General features: G+C 37.2%; 1 protein-coding gene across 4 annotated transcripts in view; it reads left to right on the forward strand.

Moving 5' to 3' along the window:
• iqsec2a (IQ motif and Sec7 domain ArfGEF 2a) overlaps positions 1–14,420 on the forward strand; it is an 85,068-nt gene that overhangs the window by 38,220 nt on the left and 32,428 nt on the right. The window contains exon 1 of one of the 4 annotated variants that reach the window (XM_016542173.1): positions 6,004–6,084. The exons of the other annotated variants lie outside the window; for them this stretch is intronic. Within the exon in view, the coding sequence (XP_016397659.1) occupies positions 6,020–6,084 (65 nt within the window). The 5' untranslated portion in view covers positions 6,004–6,019. Of the gene's footprint in view, positions 1–6,003; positions 6,085–14,420 lie in introns of those variants that run through there. 4 annotated transcript variants of the gene reach the window in all.

Consider the following 14,420-nt stretch of genomic DNA (forward strand, 5'->3'; position numbering starts at 1 on the left):
CTTTTTTTTTTTTTTTTTTTTTACTTTATTTTATTACCAAATCACAACTTAAACAAAGTGATCATAATAAGTCCTTTAAAATTTTGATAAAATGTATTTTCATTATACATTATACAATGTGTAATGATTATACAAATTATTTGACAGCAGAATGCTAGTTGTCCAACAGTAATCATTATTTTGTGTATATTTCAAGTATTATGAGATGTTTTTATCTCCTGTATGGTTTTTAAAAATTATTTTTTGAAAATGAGCTAGAATCAGTTTTATGCAGTCTGATAACTGGCTGTTCTTTTGTAATCTAAGTGTTTCTACTGAGAAGTGAGTCAGTGATCCCAAGCTGAGTGACGGCTGTCCAAGTTTCTCGAGGCACTCGTCTTCATTTACTCTAACGATGAGCGATGACTGTTTGCGGTCATTCTGCTGCGGCGTGCGACTTCAAACTGTGAGGGATTTAAGAAATTGTTAATTTGCTAATATGTTTCAGCGGGGATGACTGTGTCGGATTAATCTTGTTTGGTAGACAGCAAGTGTCAGCTTGTGGTGATCGTGAAAGGGAGCTAAACGCAGATTAGTGCAAGCACACATCACTGCTGGTTTATACTATATTACTCTATTAAATGCTCATTATATGTGTGCTTGCATGAGAATATTTGAGTGTGAATGTTGTCTGTGTATATAAAAGTGTGAATGTCTGTACTGTGTGTTTTGGGTCCAAGCCAAGGTCACACATAACCTTTGACCAAAGAGGCAGCAGGAGGAATTGCATGATTGGTTAAAGGGGTCATATGATGCGATTTCAAGTTTTCCTTTCTCTTTGGAGTGTTACAAGCTGATTGTGCATAGATAAGATCGACAGAGACAGGGTCACTCACAGTGGAGTCAGCTGTTTTAACCGTGGCTTGTGTACTGCAAACACATACCAGCTTCATCACTGTGTCTGTCACGCGACTCTGTTCCCCTTTCGGGCTCTGTCTTTACATTTATTTTGAAAGATGAAGCTCGCGATTATGGTAAGGGGCGTTACATTTCCGACGAGTGCTTGCGGTGTTCGGCCAATCACAATGCACTGGATCAGCTGGCCAATCAGAGCAGACTGCGCTTGTCTGAAGGAGGGACTTTGTAGAAAACGAAGCGTTTGAGAGAGGCGGGGCATAGAGGACCTACAATAATGTACAGTATTTGAAAAATAATGTGTTTTTTGAACATTAAAGCATGTCAACATACTCTGTTACACCAAATACACAAAATAACGATCTTTAAAAAAGCATCATATGACCCTTTTAACTGAAATAATAAGGCCTAGTTTCAAATAGTTTGGATTCTTAAACTGCAGTAAATTGCACTGCATTTCATTACCCTGTTTTCAAATGAGAATAAAAATGGCGTTACCAGTTTTGGTATTCTTTTTTACTTTTATCCCTAAAACAAGATTAACTTTAGAGTTTATGTGTGTATATTTATATTGTGTATGTGGTTATATAACTTATATGGTGCTACTAACCCCTCAGAGGTACATGAGCCCTCCCATCTTGCGCCAAATCCTGTAAGACAGTGTGAAACCTGGGTCGCCAAGGCAACGCCACTCTTGACTCTGGCTCACTGCAGCCCCTCCCACATCCGTTTCTCAGCAACCGTCACCAAGCAACTCTCTCCTCTCATCCCCGCCCCCTCTCCACTTCTCTGAATCCGCCTCTTCCAGAGAGAGTGACAGCATCGAGAAGGAGGGATAAAGGGTGGAAGCAGTGTGGAGAGAGATAATGATTTAAAAAAAGAGAGAGGGGGCAGTATGATCACAAAGAAATGAGAACAAGATGGAGAGAGACAAATGATGAGTAAACAGGATTACATTAATGGACAAAGAGAGTCAAGCGAAAATGATAAATGGTGGGAAACAGTGAATCAGGAACAAAAAGGGTTGAAAGAAAGTGGCATGCTTTATTATTTATGGATTAAGATGATGAAAACATTTCCAGGTCACCGGTCACTCCAAAATCAAAAGGAAATGTAATAAATTCTAAAGCAAAATGTAATAATTTGCAAAGAAAAGGTCATGACCATTTTTTAAACATTATTTTAATGACCATTATTGTTTTATTGTATTGTTGTTTTTCTCACCTAGGCTGAATTTTTTTGATCAAAAATACAGTAAAAGCAGTAATATTGTGAAACATTATTACCATTTAAAATAAGTGTTTTCTGTTTGAATATAATAATAATATTTCTCATTATTATCAATGTTGAAAACAGCTGAGATGCTTAATATTTTTGTGGAAACAATACTTTTTTTTTTTTTTTTTTTAGGATACTTTGATTAATAGAAAATTCAAAATAACAGCATTTATTTAAAATAGAAATATTTTGTAACATTATAAATGTCCTTTCTTGTCAAGTATATTTATAACATTAATGACAATACGTTTTTTTTGTTTTCTGTTTATTGTTCCTTGACTTAGGCTCTTCACATAACATTGAGTTCTCATGTTCAGATTTATACAGCATTATAAACTGAAAATATGATATGTGTTTTCATTAGTGTTATTTATGCAGAAATCTTAATCTGAAGTGATGTCTCTATTCCTCTCCGCTGTTTGCACTCGCTGCATTCTGAGTCTTTCTGATCACTCAAATGACCTAGTTAGACTTTATTAATATTGCAGTCAGCAGCACGTTGTATCGTTGTTCTTTGGGAATCATGAAAGAGGAAATGCCGTTGACTCCGCCCACCACGGGAGGCTGATAGAGCACAGTCATGAAGCATCATGTCTGTCCAATCATGTGGAGATTCGCCTGCTGACATTTAAATAAACTGAGTGCTGCATGAGTAGTACTGTAACTCATTGCACATTGAGATGATGTGTCTACAGTATTTCAACAAAATTTCTATCATGCAGTAGACATCAATGTGTGCTACAGAAACATTTAATACTTGGAGGAGAGTGTTTGTGGTGATGTGTTTTCTCAGTGTGAAAGCATGAAACTTACCTGTGCATGAGCTGTGATTGTTTTTGTAAAATGAAGCATGACTGTATTTTGCTTGCCATCACAGGAGGTTGGGAGAGAGAATGTAAATGTGCAATCGTCTAGCATGTTCAATGAGCCACAAATAATAGATTTTAGACCCTATTTAGGGGGATTTCCTAAAAATCCATAACGTGATGTGTCAGTTATGCTTTCAGGTGCTCTACCAGTCATCTGGGGCTTTTAGTCAAATCAGAAAATAAAATGTTTCCTCATATATATCCATTGACAATTTTTGGCAGTTTATTTGAAAATATACCTACAGTATATAGGCCAAGACATCTCATAGAAGTTGTTTACATGGACATAATTATGCAATTAAAGTTAATTCTGTATTTTATTTTGAAAATGAATTGCTGTTGAAGTATTTTCATACATTTCTGCATGTTATTGATGGTCTTGCCATTTGTTATAAGATTTTTGGACAGTAATTTAGCCAACTCATTAATTCTCATTCATGTCCTTAAAAATAACACACAAGAGTGTGATGAATGGCATGGTCATGGGACTTTTACAAATCTAGGCCATAATTTTAGATTCTTTTTTTAAATGCTGATGAAAAAATTGAGAATTCCCCTAGAATTAATTTGGGCTGGACATGCCCAGATTAAAATTAATGTCCTGTTTGTGGACAATAATCAAAGATGATGTCTGCACGATACTGTATTCTGATTAAAGCCAGTTGTGTTATAAATGAACTGTGAATTTGAACTAATTATGTTTTACTATCACATGTTCTAACATTTAACCAATGAATTTCAATAACTTTTTCAGTTGTTCGTGATTTACTGCAGAATTAAATGAATTAAAATAAATTTATAAAGATTGCCTGGAGGACTTTAATATGTATGTCAGGTACCAATCTTAAGAATTATATTTTAACAGTATGTATTTGTGCAGTACCCAAAAAGAAATACAGGATTCTCCATGCAGAGCATAATCAGAGAAACACAAGCTTTTCCCGGCCTGGATATTAAACATTAAATATTCCCTGGCCTGATACTTCCAGGTTTATCATGACCGTATGAACCCTGAAAAAAAAGAGAAAGTGACACAGGAGAGATGAAGTCAACAGAACACTGAGCAGCTTGTGCTGAAGAATGAGACAGATGACAAATATGGAGAGGAGGCATCAAAATGGTGGCTAATATGGAATATGATGAATTATATAAAGCTGTCCTGAGGCCAGGGAGAGAGAGAAAGAAATATCACAAATCTCTCCTGTGTTTTGATGTCCATGCGAAAGATGGAGGCAGAGTGGGCCATTGTCAAGATGAGAAGGCTCAAGATACAGAGAAGAGACTGTTGTCACAACAGAGTGGGTTGAAAAGTCTTTCTCAGCGTGCTTCATTATAAGTCCACTGACAATAATAAAAACATTAATTAAACTTGGATGTGCAAAATGAGGAGAGAAACAGCGAGTGATCTCTTGCTGATCCACACTATTAAAGGGGTCATGACATGGATCAATGCCCCGCTCCCTCACTATTGCATGTGAGTGTTTTGACAACCTGATCAAAATAAAACGGTCATTTCCAGACAAAGCATTATTAAATCATTTACTCACGGTTTGTGAGGCAACTGCAGTCAGATCTTCATCTTTCAACAAATGTTTCTTTGTGAACTCTCCATGACACTGTGCCTTGTTTACAAAAAAAAAAGTCTTCCAATCAATCCTCTGACACGATCCGGGATGCCATTAAAAATAAACTATCCACTTGTACCTTAAGCTGGGAATCTTCTGATATCTGTACAAAGACGCAAATGCGTCAAAGCGAACGTTCTTTCACTCATTTGTCCTATTGACGAGAGACTCAAGGCGTGGATTGTGTCAGAAAGCAAACATGCATTTCTATACTGTATCCAGTGTAGACAAGATAGTGGCAGTGATTGTAATTTTTATTCGCTTTAGACACAACACGTCACTCGCATTCAGCATAATCAAGCGTCAGGCGTTAAGCGACTGAATGCCAATAAGCGGGGACCGTGGGGCCTATGGTGAGAAGAAGACTATTCATCAATGTCTTGCTCTGGAGGCAGTGTTTCGGCAAACGACTGCACCCAGGTGATGTCAGCTGACACCTCGGATCCAAACGAGCCATTTTCTGAGGGTTATTAGGCTACATAAATGCTTTTTATTGATGATGGGGACATTTTAAGTTATGAAACTTGCAGGATGTATTAAGCATACAAAGACCTCTTCTGTGTCAAAAGATAAAGGGAAATTTGGTTTCTCATGTCATGACCCCTTTAAAAAGGTTCTTTATTGGCACGTGGTTCCATGAAGAATCTTTAACATATTTTGAAACTTTTCAAAAGCATAATTTATAGTGTTAAAATGTTATTAGAATTTTTAAAAATGTTTTCAAACTAGAAAAAATGGTTATTTTAAGAATTGTTCACTGCATGGTTCTAGTTCTACTTTGGCTGCAAAAACGCCCTTTTGGAACCTTTATTTTTAGGAATGCACTTTGTGAAGTGGCGCGAACTGAGTGATAGAATTGACCACCAGATTGACACCATATGGTTCCCATGGACCGCGCGACGAATCGAGATGTGACTCGCACAGATTATGTCACATGACACGCTGATTGATCTTAATGGCACCGAACAGAGCCTGTCAGATGAGTCGAGCAATGATGCCTGAGGTGCGGATCATGCGCCGCGAACAGGAAGCGGTTTGCCAAGATCTGCTGGCAGACGCGTTTTCGCGCCCTTACTGCTGTGTCACGCTGGCTGCACGAGCCTAAAGAGATTCAAAGGATTGGGGGGGAGAGAGAGAAAGAGAGAGAGAGATGGAACGAGAGGGGAGAAGGAGGGTGGCCAAGGATGAGAGAATGAGCTTCTCATCAGCACCTCGCTAATGACAGCACATGAAATCATGCCTTTTAAAGTGAATCCTACTCCGCGCGCACGCCGTGAGGGACGCTGTCAGCGCTCGAGCCAAATTAGCGATCAAATGAAATAGCGCTTGCGCATCCGGACGTTTCTCGCAACAATGTGGTGCATCAATTGTGCGTCGGATAAGACTCCAGCGATTCTACATAACAAGCTTGTGTATTGGTAAGACGCAATGTTGTGACTGCTCTTTTTTGTGACACGACTGGTTGGAATATGTGGTTTGTTTTCCAGTGCTGACTGGATTTTAATGAATTTGTTGGATTCGCTTATTTAAATGACCCTGTTGTGAGGCATCACCGGGAAAAACAACGTACTGTAAAAAAAAAGAAACCGCGCAATATGTCTGCGCACGAGTCCTCTGTGCATTGTAAATTGAAGCGCATCTTTAGCCGCAGAGAAAACGCTTGAGGCCAACGAGTCAGAGGAAAACAATGCTAAAAACACCCTTTAAATTATAGGTTACTACGCGAATACCTGTCATGTACACAGTTTATGAGCTTGTGCAGTGGTCTCAGTTTTTGAATGCATGTTCTTGGCAATGACTTGTAGGTCACAAGTTCCCTCAACACAGTAATGCCCTCATTTGAAAACAACTGTAGTACTGACTAATGCTTGAATCTTTTTTCTTTTCTTTTTTGAGTGCTGAACTGTACATATGGACATGACTGTTGTGTGTTCAGTTGAATGACCGTTCTGAAGCTTGATGCTGTTCCTGTGAAGTTGGTATGACCTGTTTGAACACACTGGTGCTCTTCTTCAATAAGGAGGCAATATCCAGTTTTTATTTATTTATTTAAGTCAAGTTAATTGGTGAAAATTAACTACTTTCATTAGATTTTCAAATGCTAGGTTAAATACAACCCAGCGCTGAGTAAAATATGGACAAACCCAGTGATTGGGTTGTTTTCAACCAACAGTTGGGTTAAATGTTTAACCCAACCTTCTGGGCAGTAACCCAACCACTGGGTCAAAACAACCCAATCGCTGGGTTTGTCCACATTTTACCCAGCGCTGGCAGGCTGGCAAAAAGGTGGAACATTTCCAGTAAATTTCGGAAACATTCCAAGAAATTTTGGAAACTTTCCAGGATTTTTTTGGAATATTCCAGGGATTTTTGGAAAGTTTCTGGAAATGTACCGAAATTTTTCTACCCCTTTGCAACCCTAAGCGCTGGGTTGTATTTAATCCTTCATTTTTTAGAGTTTCTGCAGAGCATCTACCTTACATTGTCAACAAGAAACCAATATTCCACTGTAAAAAGTGTTAAACTGTAATTGTTACCTTGCAGTAAAGAACTATTTCTACCTGATTTTAGCCATAAAATGAGTTCTGTTGGTATATGTATTTAGCTTGATTCAGTCATCATTAAATAGCATTTCTGACTTGAATAAACCTGTTAATTTAGCCTAGATGTTACATTTTTAGTAGCTCTTTTTCAAGTCATTAATCAAAATTTCAAGTTTGTGTTTTTTAATACATTCTTTTCTATTTATCTAAAATAGTACATCTACAGTAAGCACAGAATATTTTGTATTTGGCTATTTTTATTAAGAGGTGCCTTCTTTTTGGACCATTAGTCAACCAATTCACTGTATAAACTGCAGGTGTTATATGATGGTCACATTGTATAATGTAACTGAGCAGAGTGCTCACTAAAAACCTGTTCACTCACAGTTGATCTTTTCAAGTTAATTTTCTCTCTGACATGACCTAAAGTGGTGATCCCTGAGTTGGTGAGTTGTCTACTCTGTAATTAGTTCATTCGTTTACACTACGTATGTCCAATTCAGGCCAATTTACGGACTGATTGTGACTATGAGAAACAGGTTTTATTGCACTGACTGCTTAATTGGCCAGTCGTAGCATATTGTGTCATATTCGTTCTGTTTTATTTTTGTTCTGTCAATTATTTCCTTTTCCGAATTTTGAGGAGGCGCTCGCTGCATTGCTTCCTCACAAAACGCCCCTGGCTGAAGGAACATGTTGTGTTCCATAATGCTTCAAACTTCTTGTTCTTACACTGGTACCATGAAGGATACAACATCCAGATTTGAGTCTTGTCAAAAAACATGCTAAAACTCTTTAATATTGTGTGTAGAAATGGGCTGCGGTGTTCTCTCTAGGCTTTCTCTCCATTTTTCAGCTGGTGGGGGGTCTTCTGAATCCGATAGTCCTCTCGTGTGAGGGGTTTAAACAGTGCTGGAGAGATTTCAGCTGTTTCACAGACTGTGAGAGTTACAACACTGTCAAAGAGGCAGCAAGAGACGGAGTATATGAGAGAATCACTGTTCTTCAGCAAGTGTGCTGCTAGCAAGTTGGTCTTGTAGTTTTTTTTCTCACAGTCTCCGTCATGATGACTCATCCATAGCAATAAGGAATTATTTATTAAGTGCTTCAGCATTCTTAATGCATGATTGTAAGTGAATGTAACTAGATGAGCAGGCTGTTATTTCTGTGCAAGGCCTTCAGATTCGTACTCTAACCAACTGCTTTCCAGTCTAATTCTATAATGAATTATACATTGATCTTATCCTGAATTATGTGTTTATCTTTCAGCATACTTTAATCTTTATGAACTTTTGAACTTTGAACATAGTGGTAGTAGCCCTTCAGCAGCATGAGTTCAAAAATGCTAAAGATTTCATCTGAGCTTCAACCTTCTCTTCCTCTCTAACCTCCAGCTATGTATCTTATTGTATTATCAGCCCTGGTCAGGTCCTGTCTGTTTTAATGCGTTGGATTTGAGCCACAGCCACAATTTTCATTTGCTTTATCTTTACTCCCCTTAATTCAGTTTTGTTTCCGACTGTGCTTAGTTTTTAGTTAGTGAACTATTCCTTCAAGTTAAGTGTCATTGTGGTTTGACTGTAATAATTTATATAATAAGTTAATAACTTATAATAAGTTATATGATCATTAACTCTGGCAACGTCTCCAAGATGCTTCAAGAAACCTATCTGCAAAGCTATAGTACTGTTAAAAGTTTTAGGCACTTGTGTAAAAATGCTGTAAAATGAGGATGCTGTCAAAAATAATGTCATAAATAGTTTTTCTTTATCAATTAACTTCTATTAACTAAATTAAATCAACATTTGGTGTGAGCATTCTTTGTGTTTAAAGCAGCTTTTGCTCTATAGGTGCACCTGCGCATAGTTTTTCAGGTAGCTTTGCAGGTAGGTCTCTTGAAGCATCTTGGAGACATTGCCACAGTTCTTCTGGATTGAGTATTTCTCAAGTTTGTTCTGTTTCTTCATGTCATTCCAGACAGACTGGATGATGATGATCAGATCTCTGTGTGGAGCACTGGCTGTTGTCAAAATCTCACTGGATTATTACAATTAATGGCAAAATTAATGTTTGGAAATGTAAACTGAAATTTCCTACTGACACTACAGCAAAAGATAGAAATAACTGATTTAAACCATTTTCTTAGCTGGTGAAAATACTAGTGTTCTAATAATTTTGGCCACCACTGTATATATATATATATATATATATATTTGCCCCTTTTGAAGTTAATAACTGGTTTGTAGGGCTGGGTTTTGACACAAATTTCACGATTCGATTCTCATTCACAAGCTTTCGATTCGATTACCAATTCGATTATAAGCTATAGCCTAATGTTTTTATGTAAAATAATTTTGTTTTACATAAATTAATAAATTAAATTTAGTTTTGCATAGCCTAATTAACGTTACGCATTTAAAGTAACGACCAAGTGGCCAGCGGCAGACAGTGAGCATATGTTTGATCAATTTAGCCTTCTCAAATCATCACGACTTGACTAAAATAAAATCTATAGATATAAAACAGTTCAAGCATATAACAATGTTTAAACGTTAAACCTAGATAAATGTGTGCTGTATCCAATAGTTTGCCCAGAGAGTGGAAGCTAAAGCGCGCTTTGCAGGACATAGAGTACATTCGTAACTGTAAAGGGTCTACTTTTATTTGTGTGCACTCACAATATCAACAAAATGTTGTGCTTTTATAAAATAAAGAAATCAAACATGATGCGCTTTCTGCCGTCTCGTCTTGAACAGGAACGCTTCACAAAAATGAACCGAAACTCAGCGAATACATGCCTCACAGACAGGGCCGTGCACAGACCTTTTGAGGGGCATGTGCTGAAACTGAAAAAGGGCACGGGCACACCCCCCCCCCTTTTTTTTACTGGTCACATTTTAATATGAGCAGTACTCACATAGCCTAATTAACGTTATGCATTTAAAGTAACGACCAAGTGGCCAGCGGCAGACAGTGAGCTGATCATATCCTATGTTTGATCAATTTAGCCTTCTCAAATCATCACGACTTGCCTAAAATAAAATCTATAGATATAAAACAGTTCAAGCATATAACAATGTTTAAACGTTAAACCTAGATAAATGTGCGCTGTATCCAATAGTTTGCGCAGAGAGTGGAAGCTGAAGCGCGCTTTGCAGGACATAGAGTGCCAGCGCGATCACTTGCATTTTTTTTCAGTGGATACACCGTCATTTTTGCTCATAAAGGTAAGAGTAATACATCATTCGTAACTGTAAAGGGTCTACTTTTATTTGTGTGCACTCACAATATCAACAAAACGTTGTGCTTTTATAAAATAAAGAAATCAAACATGATGCGCTTTCTGCCGTCTCGGTCTTGAACAGGAGCGCTTCACAAAAATGAACCGAAACTCAGCGAATACATGCCTCACAGACATGATAAATATATCTATAGAAAGCTTTAAATTACTACTTAACGAAATAAAACAAATCAAAAACAAAAACTCTTTCATTATGATCATAATCCGTAAAGATGCACTTCTCTCTAAAGGCGCGTCTAATGAAGAGATGGCGAGTCAGGATCGACAACTTCATCCTTGCGACACCGACTCAGAAAACACTAGTTTATTAGTAAATAATTCAAATATCTCCTGACTGTTTCCCCCTGACGCATTTATTGTAATTACTTTTGCCGGTGCTTTGCGGCAAATTTAAGCCTATTGTGTGCATTTGAACGCAGAACTCTTCAGCTGCGCTGACGGCACACTCTCTGCTGCGGGACACTAAACAGAGCCGCTCTTGACAGTCGCGGCAGCACGGTCTCCTGTTGTTTCCACCAGCGCGGCAATCTTTTTTCATCACTAATTGATGGATGTCTAAAATATAAAAATAAGGAGAAGCCTAAAACAGGCCCGAGGCCCTGCCCGCGTCTGAACTATGACATGAAAATTGCACCCGCGAGACTTGCACTTGGACCATAGTGCGGCCCGGTGGAAAAAAAGGTTGAGAACCACTGTTCTAGATTATGAAATGCCTGCTGACAGCGCAGTTTATCTATGCATTTACACAGAACTATACTCAAACTGCGATCGCTCGCGGAGATAATAAATTAATTTCCATAGAGATGTATTTATTTAGATGTTTATTAGCGAAATAATGGTTATATAGTGAATGTTAATACAATTTAGGGTGTTTTAAACAAGTGAATCTTGTTAAAAGTTATTCTGAGGTAAATGTGACGTTACGTGACATTGTTTACAAGCCGTTATATTGATGTCTTTGCGCGGCTGAAACACTGATTGAGCGATTACATGAGACAGGATATGGATTGTAAAGTTGTACTCTTTCTTTTAACTTACCTTCGGATGTTTAGTCATGTTTATTTTGTGCTGAAACTGATATTAAAGTGGAGGAGATGATCAGTTCACTGCGCCTCGCTGCCGCGTCTGTTGATCTGAGGCGCTACAGCGATCTGTCACTGGGGCCGATAGCCGATATAAAGCCGATATAATTTGTTTTTAGTTTGAATTAATATTTAAGAAATTTGAAATCATTTGACAATGGATTAAAAATAAATGTGTAAAATCAACATACTTATACTTTAGATTACAAAATATTTTTCACAAATAAATAAATATTTAATAAAAATATTATTAAAAAACCGACCATCACACACGCGATCATGCTGGATAAAAATGCACACTTCACAAGATCTCACAGCTGGATTCGACTAAGTTTGCAAGGTTTGTGAAATTAAATGTTCATTAGTCATTCAAAGATTTGTTTAAATGATATAAATGCGTATTTGCTTAATGCTGACGGCAAACGAGAAAGTATTATAATGTTTGCCTTTCTATTACTAATAATATAAAAGCAATCGTTATAATACTTTTTGTATACATTAATTCCATTATTAGACAGACTTCTATCCGTATTAGACAGAGAACTGTTAACAACGACAGTAAACAAGAGGGAGAATGTGAGCACTGTGTGCTCAGGTGCTGCCGCTCTCAGCGCTGTCAAAATAAAAGTCCCGCCTCTAACACATCGGCCTAGCAGAAAAACTTATCGGCCTTGGCGATATATCAGTCGACCACTAATTAAAAGTACCAACGCACAATGCTTATTGCGATATATTGGATGGGAAGTGCCCTTCAACGTTCCGTCCATTAACTGAAAACAGGCTCAGACTAATTTATTCTTGGGATTTAAGAATCGATATCGTTCCGTAAAAATGAGAATCGATTAATATTGAGATATCGATATTTTTTACCCAGCCCTACTGGTTTGTATTGAGTTAGTCAGATTATTTGCCTGATGTCTGGCTAAATTTAGAAACCTGAAATGGTTAAACTGAAAGATGCCATTATTTTTCTTCTTTGAACATCCGTCTTGTTCAGACAGATCTTCAGGAGTTCAAATTGAGTGTGTTACTTTGTATTTTCAGCAGTCCTGCTATTTTAAGCCTAAAACGTTCACGTTGTCAGTGTTTCTCTCTTCTGTGCTGCTGAAGCTGTGATCCGGTTTGGTGTAAATGACAGGCTGCTTGAGGTTGTGTAAAAAAGCGAGACCGTACAGTGCTCTGTGTCGTGACAGGCAGCAGTTTCATTCTCCAACAGTGCGTTCTCAAGCTGAGCCTTTAGTAATGAATGCAGAGATGATTCCCAGGGCCACTTCAGCAGTTCTGGCCTGTAGCTTTAAACAGGAAGTGCTCTGTTACTGCCAAACACTGCATTTTGAGTGAGTGCAGAAATGACGTACGCTCTCTTTGGCTTCTGATGCTCGCTGCGTGAAGATTTGTTGTTTGCTGAGTGTGCAAAATGAAAGCTTCCAAAGCTATATGATCCACTCCAAAAATAGTAACATTATGTTTTCTCTGGACATCTAAGCAAGTAAACAAATGTATAGTTAAAATGTATATATTTGCAGTATAGTAATTCATATGAATAACATGCCAAATAATTATTTATGCACTTGATTTATTAGTATATTTCATTTAAAATGACTTTGATCTTGATTTTGTTCATTCATATCCAGTTTTATGTCTCGTTTTAAAGGGATAGTTCACCCAAAATGAATAATTTTCTTTTCATCCACAGATGAACGGTAAAGTTATGTCACAATTCACTGTCGTCGTGTGGAAAAGAGCAGCACTGCCATATTTTTGGATTCCCTTCTTGTTCCATGCAAGAAAACAAATATGGTTTTGGAATGACACGAGCGTGACCAAATGATGACAGGTTTTTCATTTTCGGGTGAACTTTCCCTTTAACAACCTCCTGCAGTGACACATTCTCTCACTGTCTCACACCTTTACCTGCATGACAACAGAGCTGCACATGCAGTACTCACGAGGAGATGGTTATTAAGAGACTGTATGATAACTTTCCATTTCAGGAGGAAACCATGTGCCTCTGAGTGTAAATTAAGTCTAAATTCAGAATCCAGTTTGAAAGGTGCAGAACAACTGTCTGCATCAGATTTAGAGCACATTAAAAAAAATGACATTTCTGACATAATACAGTCATCATCCTAATTAGAAATGCCACCTGAACTGCTCTTAAAGCTCTTGAAGTAATAATTCACTGAAAAATTGTCATTATTTATTTGTTTATTTTATTTATGTTCTTCTTAAAGCAAATTCCGTGTATAGACAAAAAGCTGTGGAGACATTTTTTCCACAGAAGAAAGATGTATTTCTTTCTCGTTAAATCTAATTAATTTTTTTAACCTGAATTCGTAAAAAAATGTTCTCCTTCTCTTTATATTATATGACTGTATATATGACTATCTGTATGCAAACAATGAATGTGTATCATTGTTGGAGCAGATGGATATGAATATTTTCTGTGTAATAACATTTCAGTCTGTTTTAACATATGGCTTTAGTTAATTTGCAACTTTGAATTGTTTGATGAATAGAAAGTTCAAAAGAAGAAATCAAATAGAAATCTTTACATACTACAAGTATTAATTTCTACTGTACTTTTTGTACTTTTGTTAAATAGAAAAGCATGGAAATTCTGCAATTTTTTTCTTTTGTTTTTCACCTGTGTGAATTTAATTTTTCTGAGAACTAACCCTTAAAGGGTTAGTTCACCCAAAAATGAAAATTAGCCCATAAATTACTCACCCTCAAGTCATCCTAGGTGTATATGACTTTCTTCTTTCAGACGAATCTAGTCGGAGTTATATAAAAAATTGTCTTTGATCTTTCAAGCTGTTTAATGC

This window comes from Sinocyclocheilus rhinocerous, unplaced genomic scaffold (genome assembly GCF_001515625.1).
Source record: "Sinocyclocheilus rhinocerous isolate Xijiao unplaced genomic scaffold, SAMN03320098_v1.1 scaffold1600, whole genome shotgun sequence".
Classification (NCBI taxonomy): Eukaryota; Metazoa; Chordata; class Actinopteri; order Cypriniformes; family Cyprinidae; genus Sinocyclocheilus; species Sinocyclocheilus rhinocerous.